At 39.6% G+C, this 19,294-nt stretch overlaps 1 protein-coding gene and 1 non-coding gene across 9 annotated transcripts in view; both read right to left on the bottom strand.

The window, feature by feature from the left end:
- The window catches only part of LOC134675839 (hemicentin-2), a 665,006-nt gene that overhangs the window by 315,300 nt on the left and 330,412 nt on the right, over window positions 1-19,294 (bottom strand). For all 8 annotated transcript variants that reach the window (XR_010099813.1, XR_010099812.1, XR_010099811.1 and 5 more), the window contains exon 3: window positions 18,700-18,871. Coding sequence is in view for 5 of the 8 variants with exons in the window: in XM_063534133.1 (XP_063390203.1) it covers window positions 18,700-18,871 (172 nt within the window). In the remaining 3 variants the exon portion in view is untranslated. The remainder of the gene's footprint in view (window positions 1-18,699; window positions 18,872-19,294) is intronic.
- On the bottom strand, window positions 15,155-15,227 carry Trnad-auc (transfer RNA aspartic acid (anticodon AUC)). The gene has a single exon. It is a non-coding gene; the product is annotated as a tRNA-Asp (tRNA).

A 19,294-nucleotide genomic window follows, 5' to 3' on the forward strand; every position in this document is an offset into this window, starting at 1 on the left:
AATCACGAAAACCTGTCTTATTATCATTTATATTTAAGTGTATAAGTAATTGTACGTCGTTATTTTGTATCTTTCTACTTTTTTTGGCTTCCCACCCCCTGTCAAATGATAGACCTATTAATGAAGTTTCTGACTGTACATAGAACGTCAAATTTCATAAACATCTGGGACTGAAACAGTAGCAATTCAACATTTAATAATCTCCATTTTAGCAAGAATGCGGGTCAAAGGAGTTGTTTTGAGCTCCGGGCCTGGCAACAAACGTGATCTTAAAGAGGTATGGAAGTCTTGGGAGGTGACTTCAGGTACTCATAGTATTCACACTATACTTTTATACAAATTTTATATAAATTTCTCGGTAGCATGACGTTTTAACGGAGGTATTAAGAGTCTTGAGAAGTGGCCATTATGGTAGTTTGGTAAGTTGGCCCAAAAATACATTTAATTGACAAAGTTTTTTTTTATATCTGTCTTACACTTATACAAAATGTCATTAACATTATAACTACAATAATTTAACTATAAAAAAACGCATATCTTCGAAATATTCTATGTGTTAAAATGATCAACAATATGCACAGTAAAAAATATTTGTCAACAAGGGCTACCCTTTGGGAAAATTTCTCAGGATTTATTTATTTCATACCTAACAAATATGAAGATAATATTCTTAATTATCTATCCTTTTTACCATGAAATATGTTTATGTAATGTGTGGAACCGAAATTCAAGATTATGATTATAGTAAAATGAAAAAATAAAAAGTTTTTATTGATATGTCATCTCCAACCTATTCCGTCTCGTGCAACAATATGATATGAAACTGACGGCAAAGAAATATGCGATATTGGATCTTTCGTGATATGAATGCACTATTGCACTGGAAATATTATGTAACTGACATACATAACAATACATATGGACCTATAATGTCATGATCATCATATAGCCTATACAGGGTGGCTAAAAAATAACTGCATTTCCGTTGCCAGGGAGGTTTTGGGATTAAACTGAGCAACTTTTACTATGGGACAAACCCCGAAATCACGAAACAAAAATTTGGCTGTTGCATACATTTTGGCTAGTCCATTTTCTGTGGGAGGATATTTTTTTTTTCGCGATAAAGTATACACTTAAAAAAACTCACAAAGTATTGAAATCAACCAAATAACCACAGTAAAATATAATTTCTAATAAGAGAAGAAGGCGCCGGTCGCTGCAGCTGCAAAGGCGGCATTCAGCTTATGATAGGGCCGTGTCGTACGGCTGCTGCGTTCGTGGCCCACAAATGGTCTCGCCGGAAGATCAGCGCTGACCTTCGGGTCAGTATTATACTGAGGCGAGCCCATTTCGTGGCAAACTTTAACGCTTACCAATCTTATTAATATTTGTAGTTTTTTAATTATACTCTTGTATGTAACCTTATTTTTAAGTTTATCACGAATAAAATCCTTGATTCTGATTTTCACTAATAATACCAGTAACGAACGGATCACCTCAAAAACATCTGACATTACGATGTCTAGGTTTTCTATGGATATGAATTTTGTTTGTTTACATGATAAGACACGTAAGGATGAATAATATACTTTTCACATCAGCTAATCAGAAAATGGATTTTTCTTACCTGCTAGGAGGGATCAAAGTGGCACTTTTCTGCTCAACGACATTTCATTGCCAGTATAAAATATTATCAATAAAATTAACTATGAACATCGTATGTACAGCCTGGCAAAAAAGAGTAGAAATTAAAAAGTGGCAACACTGTAGTGTCAACACTAAGATTTTTTATTTTCCTCATAGTTGATGTGAAAAGCAGTATGTGTCACATGGTATCAAAATTATTTCGTCTTGGGCGTTAACACTTGAATTCGTAATGAGGAATTCAAAGCTCTGGATTCAATGTACGCCCTAGACGGAAATATATCATTTTGATCCCTTGTAACGCAAACTACTATTATCGGCTCTGAAAATGAGTTAGATCTCTACTAGACCTCAACAAGTTACGATATGGATAATTTAAAGATATTTGTAAGATAGATATGTCAAATTTGACGTTTCCGCGATTCTGGAGGTCCTCTTAAACGATTTCGACAAGTTATGACTTAGATATCCAAGTCACATCTAGTCGATATCTAATGTAAATCTAGTTGATCTCTATATCGTCTCTAGATCTTGTGATTATCTCGTTTCCCGAATACGCGTGTATGTATCTATGTTACTTGAATTTGAGTTTGAGTAGAGTTTTATGAACTTTTTACCGGAAAAGTCCCGAGCTAAACAAATCACATTTATCCCGAACACTAAATAAGCAAGCGCCGCAAGTGAACCGGATAAATCCGGTTTAAACCGGACTAGTTCAATTGCGCGTGCTGATATTATTTTTGTTTTACTTTCACAATTTTATTTGTTAATATTGTTAAGGTTGTGTCCTAGTTAAATATGATACGACCGCGCGGGCAGTTTTCTCGCGCATGAAGAAAATTTCAATCGCAATCCAGCGCGGGAACGCTGCCTGCGTGTTGGGCACCCTCCCGAGGGCACCAAATTTTGATAGGTATTTTTAGTTTTAGTTATTTTAATTGTAGTTAGTTTTAGTTCTATATTCCTGTTTATGTCTTTTAGTAATTTATATTAATTAATGCTTAATGATCCGTTTCTCTTGCGTATTAATTGATATGCGCGAAATAAAATAACTTTCGGATTCTGCCAACACCAGCATTAATGCTGCAATATATTATATCAATATAAAAAACCGGACAAGTGCGAGTCGGACTCGCCCACCAAGGTTTCCGTACTTTTTATTATTTGTTGTTATAGCGGCAACAGAAATACATCATCTGTGAAAATTTCAACTGTTTAGCTATCACGGTTCATAAGATACAGCCTGGTGACAGGCAGACGGACAGACGGACGGACAGTGGAGTCAGTAATAGGGTCCCGTTTTTACCCTTTGGGTACCGAACCCTAAAAAATATCAAAATTTTAACACCTTGTAAACTCAGAATACCGTTCCTTTTAGCACTCAGAAGATAGACTTTGGCTCTCCAACCATGAGGCCAATTCAAACACACCTACTTACATTTTAATATCAACATGATGTCAATATGTTATTTACAAGTGCATTCCGTTCGTACTTGTTCGTATACATGTACCAAAATGCAATATCAACATGATGTCAATATGTTATTTACAAGTGCATTCCGTTCGTACTTGTTCGTATACATGTACCAATATGCAACAAAATGACACCATTTTAACATCAAGATGGTACGTAGCATCTTGATGTTAAAATGGATTGGCCTCTTTGATAACTAGGAAACCAATTGGAACGTACATTTTACTACTGTACCTACTATAGGTACTAGCCACTATGCTAGTAGTAACCTAAAAGCCCAATTACAGTGCAGCGTGGCCGGCGCATTATTTATGAACTCATATCCCGGGGGACGGGAGCGCTACATTGACAGATATGGTAGACTATTTAGTCAAGTGTTAAACGCACGTTTTTTTTTGTAAGATACACGAATTTCCTTACAATTTGAATGACATTCGAAGATTACTTGCAACAAAATATGAATATTGATAATATCTTGTGTTTGTCCAATTAAGTTCCGTATAATCACACAACTACCGTCCGTCCATTACTACCAAATGGTTCACAAGTTTAACAAGAAATTACCTAAGTCTCAATACCAACGCATTTTTGTCGTTTGTCTGAGTTGATTCTTCCTTTCAGAAAATATTTTGCTTCAGAACTGGAACAATCAAATATATTCCCTAACATTTTAAGTTAGGTACCACTTTTTTATACAACGAAATTAAACTTGTGTACCTACTTAAGTTTTGGGGCACCAACCGTACTCACACCTGAACAAAGATATTCGAAATAGTATTGAGCCTGGGAGCTATTGGTCTATTTTTGGGTGGCTTCAGGTTTTAACTATAAAATTATCACTATAATTTAATAAAACTACCTTGATGCGAGCTGTACACACACGTCGAGAGACCCCGATACAGGCCGAGAACGAGTGTGTACTTACATGCTGCTCCCTTCTCGTCTCGCTCTTCCTTTATCTCGTCTCGCGATTCTCCGATTGGATGGGAGCGGTGCCGAGACTGCCGGCGAGAGGCTCTCGACGTGTACAACCGACATGATTTTGAAAACGAGAGGGCTGTTCCCTCCGGCTTTAAAACGGCTGATCCAACTGGAAATACAGTTTTCGGCGAGTAATGTCGGTCAGGGGGGTGGGGGGGGGGGTCCTGATGGAATTAACGTTCCACTAACTGCCGATTGAAACTGGGTTTATTGGTACGGTACTTGAATATTTGGTTCAACCTGTGGCATATTATGATTTTACTTTATTAGTACCCTTACCAGTCTTACCACGAATGTCTTAGCATTGTCAAACTGACAAGTTCGATAACGTCTGCGTAACTTGCTTTCTATAATACCTACATCTCGCTCGCATTAATCTTTTTCTTCTCACTCACGTTGTATCGGCATTTTGTCACGGCTCATGGGAGTTTGGGGTTAAACTAATCCCAAGAATTGGCTTAGGCACTAGTTTTTACGAAAGCGACTGCCATCTGACCTTCCAACCCAGAGGGGAAACTAAGCATTATTGGAATTAGTCCGGTTTCCTCACGATGTTTTCCTTCACCGAAAAGCAACTGGTAAATATCAAATGATATTTCGTACATAAGTTCCGAAAAACTCATTGGTACGAGCCGGGGTTCGAACCCGCGACCTCCGGATTGAAAGTCGCACGCTCTTACCGCTAGGCCACCAGCGCTTTCTATTTACTACATCTACCTACACCTACACCTACATCGACGCCTCCAGAAATATAAATTATATTTTACATAACGCCCGCCCCTATTATCAATAATTTTCTCTTATTAATATTAACCTGAAGGAATTGTATTTCACAATACTCAACAAAGCCTGCTTTTACTCCTACACAAACCAAAATAAACACTTATTTAAATTGTAGTAGGTACCTATCTCAAATACGGTCTTTTAGGATTCCCGAAGCGTAAAACTGAAAACAGATTTCCGTCACAAGCGATGTATTTAACTCCCACACAGCGAATACGTAGTAACCGTAACGGTCCAACTCGAACAATATTTATAAGATGTAACAGCGATCCAAAACGCTTGGAAGAGCTATTGGTCTCTTAAGGAGCTACTGAAGGGAGACCTTCCATTAGCTCTTAAGCGTAGACTCGTCGACATGTGCATTTTGCCAATCCTCACTTACGGTGCTCAAACGTGGTCTCTTACCGAGTTACAAAAGACCAAACTGAAGGTTTGCCAAAGAGCGATGGAGCGCAACATGCTTGGGGTGAGAAGGATTGACCGGATCCGGAACACTACGTTGCGCACCAAAACAGGCATCGTCGACGTTGGGGTAAAAACCGCCAGGCTAATGTGGGACTGGGCAGGCCATGTACGACGTATGCACCCACAGAGGTGGGCTAAACTAGCCACGGAGTGGGTGCCACAATGTAAACGCCGGCAAGGTCGGCCTAAGAGGAGATGGCGGGACGACCTGGACACATTTCTCAGCAACTGGACAGAGGCTGCACTTAATCGGGAGGATTGGAGGTCTAGGGGGGAGGCCTTTGCCCAGCAGTGGGACACCTTATAGGCTTTATAAAAAAAAAAACAGCGATACGATACCAATCTGTGACAAAAGTCACAGACCCGAGAGAGAGAGGTAGTCGTTAGACCCATCTATAAATGTGAGTTAATATGTGTTCAAAACGCGAAAGTTTTAAATATTATAGGTGACAAAAGTGACATTTCTACCAAAATCGTCATGATACTGACAGATCAGTATCGTATCACTATGACATCTTATAAGCTTTGTTCGAATTATACCATAAGACCTTTCGGTAAAGTTCGTTCTCGAAACTAAGATATCCAAACTTAAATTATGCAATTCACTCGGACAAATAAGCCGTATGTTAGCTTAGCTAGGCATGCCCTAGTTTTCTGAACGTGTGACCTACATTTCTGGACTTAAAAATTAAGTTTTACTGGACTTTGGGCTTAGTCCAGCCATATTAAATTTGAGCCGAGTGACTACCGAGGTTATTTTGTATCGCATATGCAAACTTCTCTGTAGCGAGGGTTTTTTTTAATGACAGCTTGTACCTAGTTTTTAATTATGTCTGTTACATGATTTAGGTATGTGATGCTACTATTATGAATTATGAATAAAATATATTCATATATTATAATTATACACATTACTCAAAAGCAAAAGCACTTTCTAGAACAGATAACACAAACAAATATAAATCAGTATATCCAATCCAATCCAAAATATTAGTAATACGTAATTACTTACCCCCAAGCAAGCAATTAAACTAAATCATTTCACTACACCTAATGACTTCTAAAGCCGCCCACAAACGAGATCAAAGATACCCCAGCCCCCAGCGCAATTTGGACCCTGATTCGTATGTAATAAGCGTCGTTTTCGCTAATGTCGCCACAAATCAAAGTCAGGTAGATCTTACAGACCCTGGATTTGCAGGATTCAACCTGATTTATGTACGCCGGCAGTTCTACAAATGTGGGTCACGGGTTTATAATATGCAATCGACTGTCGCAGGTAATTTTCCTAAGTGCTTTAGAAAGAATAATGTATAAAATTGTGCTGGTACCCTCAGGGGATTAAATTTCCATTTGAATTTTTTTATTAAGGCATCACGTTAAATTTATCTAAAAATGAATAGTAAGGACTTTCAGAATTCCAATAAGGTACTTAACGGAATTGCAAGAATAATGTCGAAAAAAATTTCAAATTGCTTTATAGAATAAAATAATTGTCTTGATTTTTCATAAAATTTTATTTAACGTAGGTAGGTACTTATAGTTTCACTGGTTGATTGGAACAATTAAATAAAATAGGAACTTTCTACCTCCGAAATTCCGGTGACGATGACGCTAGAAAACATAACTCTTTCAGCAGTCACGTAAAAAATTAACGAAAGTAAAATCAAGTCTTAAATTTGTGTGGTAGTCGGCCACACAAACTATATTGCGTGCTTTACGAATATCAAGGATAAACTTCGGACACATTCGGGAACTTGAAAGGATCTTTGTTTCTATAGGAATGGGAGCCTATTTTCGTCTTGCCAATGGAAAATCGACTCTAAAGCAATTAACTCTTACGTCATTATTAAAAAGAATACTGTATAAATTCGACGACTTTTGACGTAAGCGACTGCAGTGTTAAGGTAAAGTTTGCTTGGCAATGTGTATTTGGAGGTTTCTAGTGAAACAGTTTTTTGTTTACTTATTTCAAGTTTTCTTATTATGTGAAGTTCGGTGATTTCACGTCTAGCTGTCTTTCAAGTGATGAATTTAATCCACGTTGTGTGAATAGTTATATCCAAACCATTTTTAGGATTAAATAAATATCAAGAGACAACCTTTTGGTTCGTAACCAAGATTCGAAGAGACGCACTGCCGAGGCTTTCTCGAGAGACTAAAGCATGAATTTGCAGGGCTCCATAGGCTACGGTGACTGCTTGTGTTTACTATCAGGCGTACCGTATGCTTATTTGCCATTGACGTGGTATTAGAAAAAGAAATTGTAAAATAAAGGATAATAATTAGGTATTTTTAACTTAAGGGGCCCACTGATTACCAGTCCGCCGGACGATATCAGCCTGTCAGTTGACCGCAAAAGGCCACACACTAACAGTTTTCTGTCAGTTTTCGGCCTGACGACTTACACGAACTGATCGTTTGTGGCCGCCTGACGATTCCAGTCAGCGCCGACAGATATCCGCCGGACAGTCCGTGGCCTCGAGTCCAGTCAAACACACATCATGAGGTAGCCGGCCGGCGATCGACACACGTTACAGAATTAGTAAATTCTATTTTATTCCTAATACTTAAGAGTTCATAGTCCCTAATAAGCAATATAAGCATACGACTTTTTGTCTTCGAACATCACGGATCCAATACTTAATTCTTTGAGGCTGATATTTGCTTGTAATTTCATACACAATTTACGGCCAGTACACCTTATTAATCTTAAATACGGTAGGGCGTCTGTCAAATTGAAATAAAATTATTCCGAATGTGCAAACTACGTCACCAGATGTCAGTATAAAATTTATACAATTTTAAGGCCTGAATACAACAATGCGAAGGTTGCATGTATCTAGTTTGTCAAGACTTTTCTTTATTTATCATGTTGTTACCTCGTAACTGTTGTTTACTGTCAGTCAAAAATAAATGTCGTAAAGAGAATTATGACATAAACCTTATTTTTTCTCTATTAATTTTAAATGTGACATATTGTATTTGCGTGGCTTATATATTCGAAAATACAGACATGATTATTGATTGCTGAAAGTGTAACCGAGTAAAAAAGGAGCATGCATTCAAAGATTCAAATAAGTAAATTACTTAGCCTCCCAATATTACCTACAACACTGGTTAAAATTTTAATAGTTCTCAAGACAACGGCGGGAGGTACACCATCGTTGGCGTTCACGGCAGCTAGCAATGAAAAGACTAGCTATGAAAAATACCTTTATAAGTAAATCGAAAATATAATATCACAATTTTAATTATTTTTCACGACTGACATTCTGCAAAAATTGTGCGATTTGATTCCGCTATAAAGACACGAGGTAGGAACATTAGCGCAAGTATGGAGGTACCTGCTTAGACAAGAGATAAGATCTATGCCTGAAATTCTTCAGCTACAAGTTGGATCCGAATTATGACAACATTAATTCATTCCGTTTTTACTTAAGAGAATATCTGGAGCAAACTGTATTCGGAGTTACAGAGCGTGGCGAGGCGATATTACCTACCCGAAATTCTCCTACTATGTGACAATTATTACAAAAAAAGGATGTGAAGTCAAAAGCTGCAAGCGGTGGATTCAACCTACTTTTAATTACACCGGCTCTTATTTAGGTGCTATCTTTGTAAATCAAATTGAAAGAAATAAAAATACTTTTACTGTTATGTATTTGTTTTATTCATTCTACTCTTTATAAACTTTTCTACATACTATTAGGTCTACTTGGGCGGTTTACGGGTGATTTTTTTGTTTGATACCTTGTAATAAAAGATTTTTATAATTTACAAGAAATCAAACAAAAAAATTACGTAAATCACCAGATATAGTAATCCACTTCGTCACCTTTTTCTGGTAGTATTTCGTTTCTGTAACGGTCTGGCGCCCCCTACGCAGAGTTTCGCGTAATATTCCCTATTGATAACCTCCGTCCGGCCTTTTCAGATTTGAAAGTCAGTTAGGTAATAAAAGCTTGTAAAATAGTTTCTGGTTGGGCCAGTAGTTGACTGGTAAAGAATTATAACTTAAAACATTAAGTCCACCTTTTGTACCTTTAACTTGTTTTGTGCAATAAAGTTTAAAATAATAAAATAAATAAATATACAAAGTATATCCTATCTTACTAGTAGAAATAATAAATAGGACCAAACAGTGGAACTATTTGAAACTGTTACAATTATAGAGTAGGTATCTACTTTATGCAATCTGTTTAATTACGGAGGCAAACATAAAAAAACCGGGCAAGTGCGAGTCGGACTCGCGCACGAAGGGTTCCATACCATAATGCAAAAAAAAACGGAAAAAAAGCAAAAAGAAAACGGTCACCCATCCAAGTACTGACCACGCCCGACGTTGCTTAACTTTGATCAAAATTCACGTTTGCTGTATGGGAGCCCCACTTAAATCTTTATTTTATTCTGTTTTTAGTATTTGTTGTTATAGCGGCAACAGAAATACATCATCTGTGTAAATTTCAACTGTCTAGCTATCACGGTTCGTGAGATACAGCCTGGTGACAGACGGACGGACGGACGGACGGACGGAATAGGGTCCCGTTTTACCCTTTGGGTACGGAACCCTAAAAAAACATCAAAATCAAATTTCATGTAACTAATATAATGACTAAAAAAGTTTCATTATTTCAATTATAGAGGACCTTTGGTTCCAAAGGACCAGAACCAGAGCTTTGGTTGTAACTATTGAGGTTTTCCATTTATCCAAGTAACCAATTAACCAGATTTCACTGTAGTAGTCAAAAATGTTTACATTTTTTGCCTTATTACAACGGAATAAGGTCCACAAGTGTAAACATTATCTTTGACGTCGACTGTCCATTTTGCTGAAAAAATTAAACTAGTTGAAAAACGTGAAACTGAAGGCCGTCGACTGACAGCAGATGACGGCCGACAGGCCACCGGCCGGCTATCTGATAATGTGTGTGTAAATTGGCCTGCAGGCCACGGACTGTCCGGCAGATATCTGTCGACGCTGACCGGAATCGACGAGCCGTATTTTGAATAGCCGTCAGTCCAAAATCTGAAATAGAACTGTTAATGTGTGGCCTTTTACGGCCAACTGACAGGCTGATATCGTCCGGCGAACTGTCAATTTGTAGGGACCTGTCAAAATTATATCAGACTATTGCCGGCGGGCGGCCGTACGGTGGGAAAGTGACGACTCGTCTGTAGTCGCAGAGGTGGCAGCAGACCATTGCCGGCCGGCAATAATCGCTTATGTTTGTGGACGTTATTGGTCTAGGACGGCAGGCCGCCCGATAAGGCCAGAGACTGCAGGCGGACTGGTAATCAGTGGGCCCCTTTAGAGATTCCTAGCGCTATTTACTACCTAATGTAGGTATTTGCCGTCAATACATTTCAAACCCAGTCCAAAATAGCGACAATTTCAGTTAATTAACAAATTAAAGCGCTCAAAGCCTCTAATACCGTCCATTCCCTGTTTATTGTGCCTAGCGCCATTGTTTTCGATCACCGAACTAACAAATGCTATGCACAACCCTAAATGGTTCAACCTCGAACGCTGTCATTCAAAACTCAACCTAAATGCACAGCCAATACAGTTCAGTTTAGACGAACATGTTGTAAAGAGTTAAGTAACTGGGTATGTATGGGCATAGATGAGTCTCTCGTGTTAGCGCAGTGTTTTGTTTTTAAAGCGATCAGCTCTGTTGGTCCCTTGAGGATACAAATGCGTTAGGGTTGTGCCAAATTACTAATGTTGTGCTTGGGATGGGTATTTAAGTTTGGTTCAAATGCATAAGTACTATTTTTTTGGTGATATAGGAGGCGAATGAGCAGATGAATCGCCTGATGGTAAGAAATTAGTGTCGCCCGTGGTTGGCAGCCTTTGATATGTGAGCACGCGTTTTTCTTGAAGGTTTGAATATTGTATCGGTCCGGAAATACCGAAGACGACAGAGCTGGTACGATCCCGCCATGTTCTCCCGACAGCGACACCCTCCGAATTCTTCCGAACCGTTTCGAAACATATTCCCATCGTGTCACTCGCTCGTCACGCTCGGCCAGTTCATTCGAATCATGAGTGGGAATGAGCGAGCGAGGAACAATGAGATAGATGAGTTACTGAGCGAGTTAAATCATCAGTGAGGTAAAAAAGTGTGAGTGAGTTCAATCAAAAGACAATTATAGTACATTTAAATCACTCGTGAACTCTCGTGAACGACACATGTCTACTGCCTTATAAAGCTGTAGTAGTGAAGATGGAAATGTCATGTAGAGATGAACATTGTAGTCGATTACTCGCCTTTGTTATATAGCGTTGGGAACAGCAGAATGAGGATCGGAGCTGTATAGAGGTAATTGTGGGAGTAATTGCTCTGGACGTGTTACACAGGAGCGGTAATTTAGAGGCTGTGTAAACGGGGCCAGTTAGCCCTGTTACAATGCCCTGCAATTCTAGTTTTAACGGGTAAACGCGTCACTCTTTAACAGGACAATTCGAACGTACGCTGTTATCAGAATGATCGAAATGATGTCATTCAGATACCGTGCATTTCACTCGTACTTGACATATGTAACACCTTTTATGTATACCTATAGACACAATAAATATATTATGGGCCCGATTCGGATTTTGAAATAGACATCTATTAGATATCTTTTAGACATCACCAAGATAACGATATGTTTAAGATCTAACCTGTCAAATTTTACATTTGCGCGATTCTGGAGATACTCTTGAACGATTTCCACAGGTTCAATTCACATCTAATACATACATATCTTACTCTATCTAACGTAAAAGTGACATTGGTTGCCCGAATTGCGCTGCAAAAGAGAACTAGTTGGTATCTAAACTATAACGTATCTAGAATGGATCTAGTACGTGTCGTCTCTTGTGAATATCTTGTTCTAAGTCTAAGTTCGAATACGGTAGTATGATTATGATTATGTAATGACGCAAGCGGGGCGTACGATAACTAAATCCGAAGTCAGTTTACGCGAAAATACGCCATTTTCTTAATACGGTAATCGTTATTTACTGGTCATCTGTTAACAATAACTGGCCACCTGAATTCTATTCACCTATAAACAGAATTCATTTTAATATAAGGAATAACTGGCCGCCCTTCAATAACTAGTCACCTTATACTGAAATTAATTCTGTTTATAGGTGAATAGAACACATTAATAGTAGATATAAGGTGACCAGTTATTAAGCAGTCGCCAGTAATTGACGAATCACCTACCCTATTTATATTAAATACTAGAGTAATTACTAAACACATAAGTACTTAGACATTACACATACATTTATGGTTTTATTAAATTTTGAACTAACCTAAAACAAGAAATAAAGAGGTGAGGAGAGGACGTCATATTTTATTCCCACAAGCTGTTTAAACCCAAAATGAAGCCTTAACTTCCACAATAACTATATCCTGCAAACTGCTTCCTTAACGGGCTAATTAGCTTTAACTGCCGTTTAAAACTCGCCTAAACGACGGTTAAGGTTATTTTATTCCTTAGTCTTAATTGTGGCAAGTTAAGGTAGCTTTAACAAGACTTTACAGTATTGTACCGGAAAAACCATTACTATAGGGTTATATCCTTACCCAAGAACGTTAAGAAACTTGCGAATTTATGATTTATTTATTTATTTATTCATTTAATCTATATTGCACAATACACAAGTACAAATGGCAGACTTAATACCTTAAGGCATTCTCTACCAGTCAACCAATGGGTCAAACCAGGAAGATTTAAAGTTAACATTTCTAATGATAACTCATCTTCCTCGCGTTGTCTCGGCATTTTGCCACGGCTCATGGGAGCCTGGGGTCCGCTTGACAAACTAATTCTAGGAATTGGCGTAGGCACTAGTTTTTACGAAAACGACTGCCATCTGACCTTCCAACCCAGAGGGGAAACTAGTCCTTATTGAGATTAGTCCGGTCCGGACGAGCCAACGGACGCCAGGCGCTTCTTTCATCCGAAAGCGGCCACCAATCCGTCAACATTGTGGTCCACCTGCCATCACTCTATCATCACCTGTCATCCAGCAAAGTGGACGGATCTCATGAAGTCCACGACGAAATGTTCCCTGACTGAGTGTGCTCGGAGTGCCACAAACAGGGAGAGATGGAGGAGTATCGCAACAGCCGCAATAAACATAGGAAAGGACAACCCATAACCACGACCAGTCCGACAAGAGTGTACGACTAAGGAGGAGGCCATTACTCTGCCTAGCAACATGTCCCGCCCAACTCCATATTCATACAAACATACTCGACGGTTTCCTCCGTGGTTTTTGATGCTAGAGTAGCAATGTACAAATTGCAGAACATTCCCAAAAAGCGGAAACGTTCTCGAGAATGTTCTCAGAACATTCCTGCAACATGGAAATTATTGTTTAAACAAGAGAATATACTTGAAATAAAGTTTAAATAGGCATAACTTAAAACTTAATGTTATTATGCATATATTATTGTCTATTACAGTTAGCTATTTTGTTGATGTGATAAGTTTACCAATAAGTTGCTTAAATTGTCACTGTATTTCAGAGAACATTTCGACTTTCGACAATTCCATTTTACCAAAATTTTTTTTTTGTTTCATTAGAATCTAGAGGCCTCTGTCTCTCGCCATGCCAAATCTCAGCGCGCTCGGACCAACTTGAAAAAATTAAAAAAAACAATCGGCCATTTTGATTTTTTTTAATGCAGTTTATTTTGTCTCGGGGCCCTCTATGACATTTGGTCGAGCACTCCCCACCTATCACGCACCGTTTAAAAGTTGCCATACAAAATAAAAGTGGCCAGTTTTCCCGCAATTGTAGCATTTTTCCAAAAAAAAATTTTTCATAGGTATCTAGGGGACCCCGAGATTCCGTGACCAAAATTTCAGCGCACTAGGACAAAATTAAAAAAGTAAAAAAAAAGTCGGCCATATTGAAAAAAGAAATGGCGGAATCAAAAACTGCCAGGGTCCGTCTATGACATTTGGTCGAGCACCCCCCACCTAAGTCTGACCGTTTGGCCGGGCCGTCATACATTTTTCTGACCGGAAGCGGACGACCAAAAGTCGGAATTTTCTGGGGGTAAGGACTACACCTAAACTATCGTGAATATTCATGGTATAAACTACGATAAATAAATAAATTCTCGTTCTCGAGAACATTCTCAGAAGTTACCGAGAATTTCTCATGTGGAAAGTTTCGCAACTTTGGAAAGTTCTCGTGCGTGCATTGCTATGCTAGAGCAATGATTTTTTCAACACAGATTAATATTGTCAATATCTGTGTCGGACCTTTTTGCTTTTTTGATATTGTTGTTTTTTAAGGCGCTAGAGCCCTTCAAAAATTGCCAAAATGGCCTAGGTAATTGTCTATGCCGCAATGAGAGGCGTAGCATTCAAAACTGGTATCAATTAGCCAAAAAAGCAAAACGGTCCGACACAGATAATTTCATAATCATTTACATTTCCAAGTTTGGTTAGGATTGGTTAAGTTTTGGAGGAGGAAACAGTCGAGTACGAAACCTAGATTTTTGAGATTTTTACGCAGGATTTTCGCCTTGTCACTAGTTTTAGGAGCCGCTTCCGTTAGCGAGACGGGTATATTTACCTAAAATATTCAAATCTCAGCTCCTGTTTTGTTTTAAGATTGGTGATGACGTCACCCACGTCTCGCACCTTGGCTCGGCTTAGTTGTGGTTTATTTATTTATTTATTTAATTATAATTGCTTACATGTATGTATATTTTAATTTTTAACAAGCAGAAACGTCTGCGAACGATGCTATTAAGCTTAGAATAAATTTAAAAGTGGAAAAATTACTGTCTTGGGTGAGACTTGAACTCACGGCCTCTGGATCGATACTCCAGCGCTCTGCCATCTGAGCCACCAAGACCTCATCCCTAGCCAGCAAATCTTTCCACCATATATTATAGGTCAAGGGGACCCTTAGCGACATCTACCGTAAGAGTGTTATACTTCTTAAACGGCTACCGGAGTTCCAAGTCATATTGGAAATTCACCAGTTACGATGTGCTACCCATACTAATTTTAATTTTTAACAAGCAGAAACGTCTGCGAACGATGCTATTAAGCTTAGAATAAATTTAAAAGTGGAAAAATTACTGTCTTGGGTGAGACTTGAACTCACGGCCTCTGGATCGATACTCTGTATGTATATGTCGTCAAGTCTTCAAGTAATAATAGTTTCAATACATATCGGGTGTGGCATTGACAGATGGTTATAAAAAAAGTAAGGTACGCATTTTGATAACATACGCAGCGCAAGTGTTACTTTAAACGTCAAACTTCTATGAAATTATGACCTATAAATAACACTTACACTGCGTATGCTATCAAAGTCGTTGCAGACTTTTCTTGGTCCAACTCTCTATATATAGATATATAGACAAGTAGATAAATTATCCCATGAAGTAAACAATACAACCTAATTTGCACTTATTCACTAACGAGATTACCCGCCGCCGCTCGCTCCTCGGTGACCCAACTACAATAAGTTGATTAACTAAACTCACTGATAATGTTGCTACGTGCTAGTGTAGCGAGCACGTAGGCGATTGAGACAAGGGATAGGAGGGCGCGGGAGCGGAAGCGGGAGCGATCGACAGCTATAGTGTATACACTAACGAGACCCGCCGCCGCTCGCTCCTCGGTGACCCAACTACAATAAGTTGATTAACTAAACTCACTGATAATGTTGCTACGTGCTAGTGTAGCGAGCACGTAGGCGATTGAGACAAGGGATAGGAGGGCGCGGGAGCGGAAGCGGGAGCGATCGACAGCTATAGTGTATACACTAACGAGACCCGCCGCCGCTCGCTCCTCGGTGACCCAACTACAATAAGTTGATTAACTAAACTCACTGATAATGTTGCTACGTGCTAGTGTTGCGAGCACGTAGGCGATTGGGGCAAGAGATAGGAGGGCGCGGGAGCGGAAGCGGGAGCGATCGACAGCTATAGTGTATATACTAACGAGACCCGCCGTCGCTCGCTCCTCGGTGACCCAACTACAATAAGTTGATTAACTAAACTCACTGATAATGTTGCTACGTGCTAGTGTAGCGAGCACGTAGGCGATTGAGACAAGGGATAGGAGGGCGCGGGAGCGGAAGCGGGAGCGATCGACAGCTATAGTGTATATACTAACGAGACCCGCCGTCGCTCGCTCCTCGGTGACCCAACTACAATAAGTTGATTACCTAACTAAACTCACTCATAATGTTGCTACGTGCTAGTGTTGCGAGCACTACGCGACTCGCGCACGTAGGTGACTCGAGCGAAGGATTGGAGGGAGCGGGAGCAGAAGCGGGAGCGATCGACAGCTATAGTGTATATACTAACGAGACCCGCCGTCGCTCGCTCCTCGGTGACCCAACTACAATAAGTTGATTAACTAAACTCACTGATAATGTTGCTACGTGCTAGTGTTGCGAGCACGTAGGCGATTGAGACAAGGGATAGGAGGGCGCGGGAGCGGAAGCGGGAGCGATCGACAGCTATAGTGTATATACTAACGAGACCCGCCGTCGCTCGCTCCTCGGTGACCCAACTACAATAAGTTGATTAACTAAACTCACTGATAATGTTGCTACGTGCTAGTGTTGCGAGCACGTAGGCGATTGGGGCAAGAGATAGGAGGGAGCGGGAGCGGAAGCGGGAGCGGGAGCGATCGACAGCTATAATGTATACACTAACGAGACCCGCCGTCGCTCGCTCCTCGGTGACCCAACTACAATAAGTTGATTACCTAACTAAACTCACTCATAATGTTGCTACGTGCTAGTTGCGAGCACTACGCGACTCGCGCACGTAGGTGACTCGAGCGAAGGATTGGAGGGAGCGGGAGCAGAAGCGGGAGCGATCGACAGCTATAGTGTATACACTAACGAGACCCGCCGTCGCTCGCTCCTCGGTGACCCAACTACAATAAGTTGATTAACTAAACTCACTGATAATGTTGCTAGTTACGTACTAGTGTTGCGAGCACGTAGGCGATTAGTAGAGCGAGCGAAGGCGGTAGCCGGAGCGATTTATTCGCGATATAGCGATTCTATTAGCACTAGAAATAGAAATTTTGAGGTACGGAAGCCGGATGGGTTGGACGACTCTCTGAAGAAAACGTTTAACAGGCTGTTAAACAATAATAGGTTTATCTAATAAACTTTTGCCCTGTCTGTCAATCACCAGCACAAATATGAGAGATAAGGAAATATGCAATTTGTATGACTGAAATGAAAATGCGATCAAAATCACAGTTGCTCGAAAATATCTTATTTCATGCAGGTGTACTGAACAGAAGGACAAAGGCCTATAAAGGCAATCCCGCGGGAATTATGGATTGTGAAAAAAAGCTATAACTCACTAGGCAGTTGAACTATCTTTCAAATGTGATATTTTTATTCCGCTCTAAGCTTATGAATTGTAACGCATTAATGTTGGATATTGTATTTCGATCAGTGCGATATTTACGCGATCATCTCGCAGCGATACAGGATTTATGATCATCATTAACAGCAGTTTACAGTTTCATTGCGATTTGGTTATTATTTGTAACTTTATAATATATTATGTAAGTACATAACCTAATCTAACCTACTGCCGGATTCGAACTTTAAGATACGTCAATTAATAGATCTACAAACGATATTGATTAGATGTGTCAGTGTCAAAAGTGACGTATGTGTTTGAAGAAACGTCACATTTGACACTGACATATCTAATCCATATCGTTTCTAAATCTATTAATTGAAGTATCTTAAAGTAAGAATCGAGCCGCTGGGATATTGAGCTGTATTCAGATTTTATGGCTTCAGTTTTGATATTGCTATTAATTAAATAATACCATGACACGATACCTACTGTATCTACAAGGGCGCTGAAACAGTCTCGCAAGGAAAGTATTGTGTACATTTTGACGACCGGTCTGGCCTAGTGGGTAATGACCTTGACCCTGCCTGTGAAGCCGATGGTCCTGGGTTCGAATCACAGTTAAGGGCATTTGTTTGTGTGATGACCACAAATATTTGTTCCTGGATTCATGGGTGTTTTTCTATGTGTATAAATAAATAGTAAATAAATAAAAAAATAAACAACGGGTTGCACTCCGGGAGTGCCGGCAGAAGTGAAAACTCAATGACATTGTAACAGTTTTTCGACCAGGTCACGTGTCCGTCTTACGAAGCGTGTTACGTCTTACGCTCTCGTGAGTTTAACATTTTTTCCCCATCACAAGAAGTGCACAGGGCCGCTAAAGAAGTTGCACTTCAAAAATTTGCTTTGCTTAGTTTAGGGCTGGGTTGATTTGTGTAAGATGTTCCCTAATATATAAAAAAATCGACAACTTACCTGGTCATCATATCGCCCTCCGGCCTGTTGATAGCTGCGCCTTTAGACGCCGAGAACACATATATCCTGACATCGTCCTTGTACCATTTCACGCTATGCATCTCTCCACAGGAGGCGCTGTCGATCCGGCATTTTATACGTGCGGTCTCGCCTACTAGCGCTGCGGTTGTTTCTGTAAACAAAAACATAGATTGATTTGCGTGCCAACGTGTTAAGAAAGATTCTGGGACCGGTGAAAAGAGACGATGGCAGTTGGAGGATCCGAAAGAATGCCGAAATAAAACATCTGATAGCCGAGCTGAATATAATAGGTGAGACCGAATCGCATCGTCTCCGCTGGCTTGGCCATCTCGAAGGGATATTAATAGATGTTAAAAACACGGTGAGTTAAAAAATATAAACGAAACAGGAATTTTATTAAACTGCTCACGTACAACATTACACCTACAATTTCATAGAAGTCGTGTGAAAAAAGTTTAGTTTAGTTGAATTTTAGTAAAAGTTTTTAATTTTAATCCTGGTCACGGCACCAAACTGTAAACATGCTTTACTAATATGAACCTTTTCTTTTGCATTTTAAGATACATTTTGAAAT

The sequence above is a fragment of the Cydia fagiglandana genome, chromosome 23, assembly GCF_963556715.1.
Source record: "Cydia fagiglandana chromosome 23, ilCydFagi1.1, whole genome shotgun sequence".
NCBI lineage: Eukaryota > Metazoa > Arthropoda > Insecta > Lepidoptera > Tortricidae > Cydia > Cydia fagiglandana.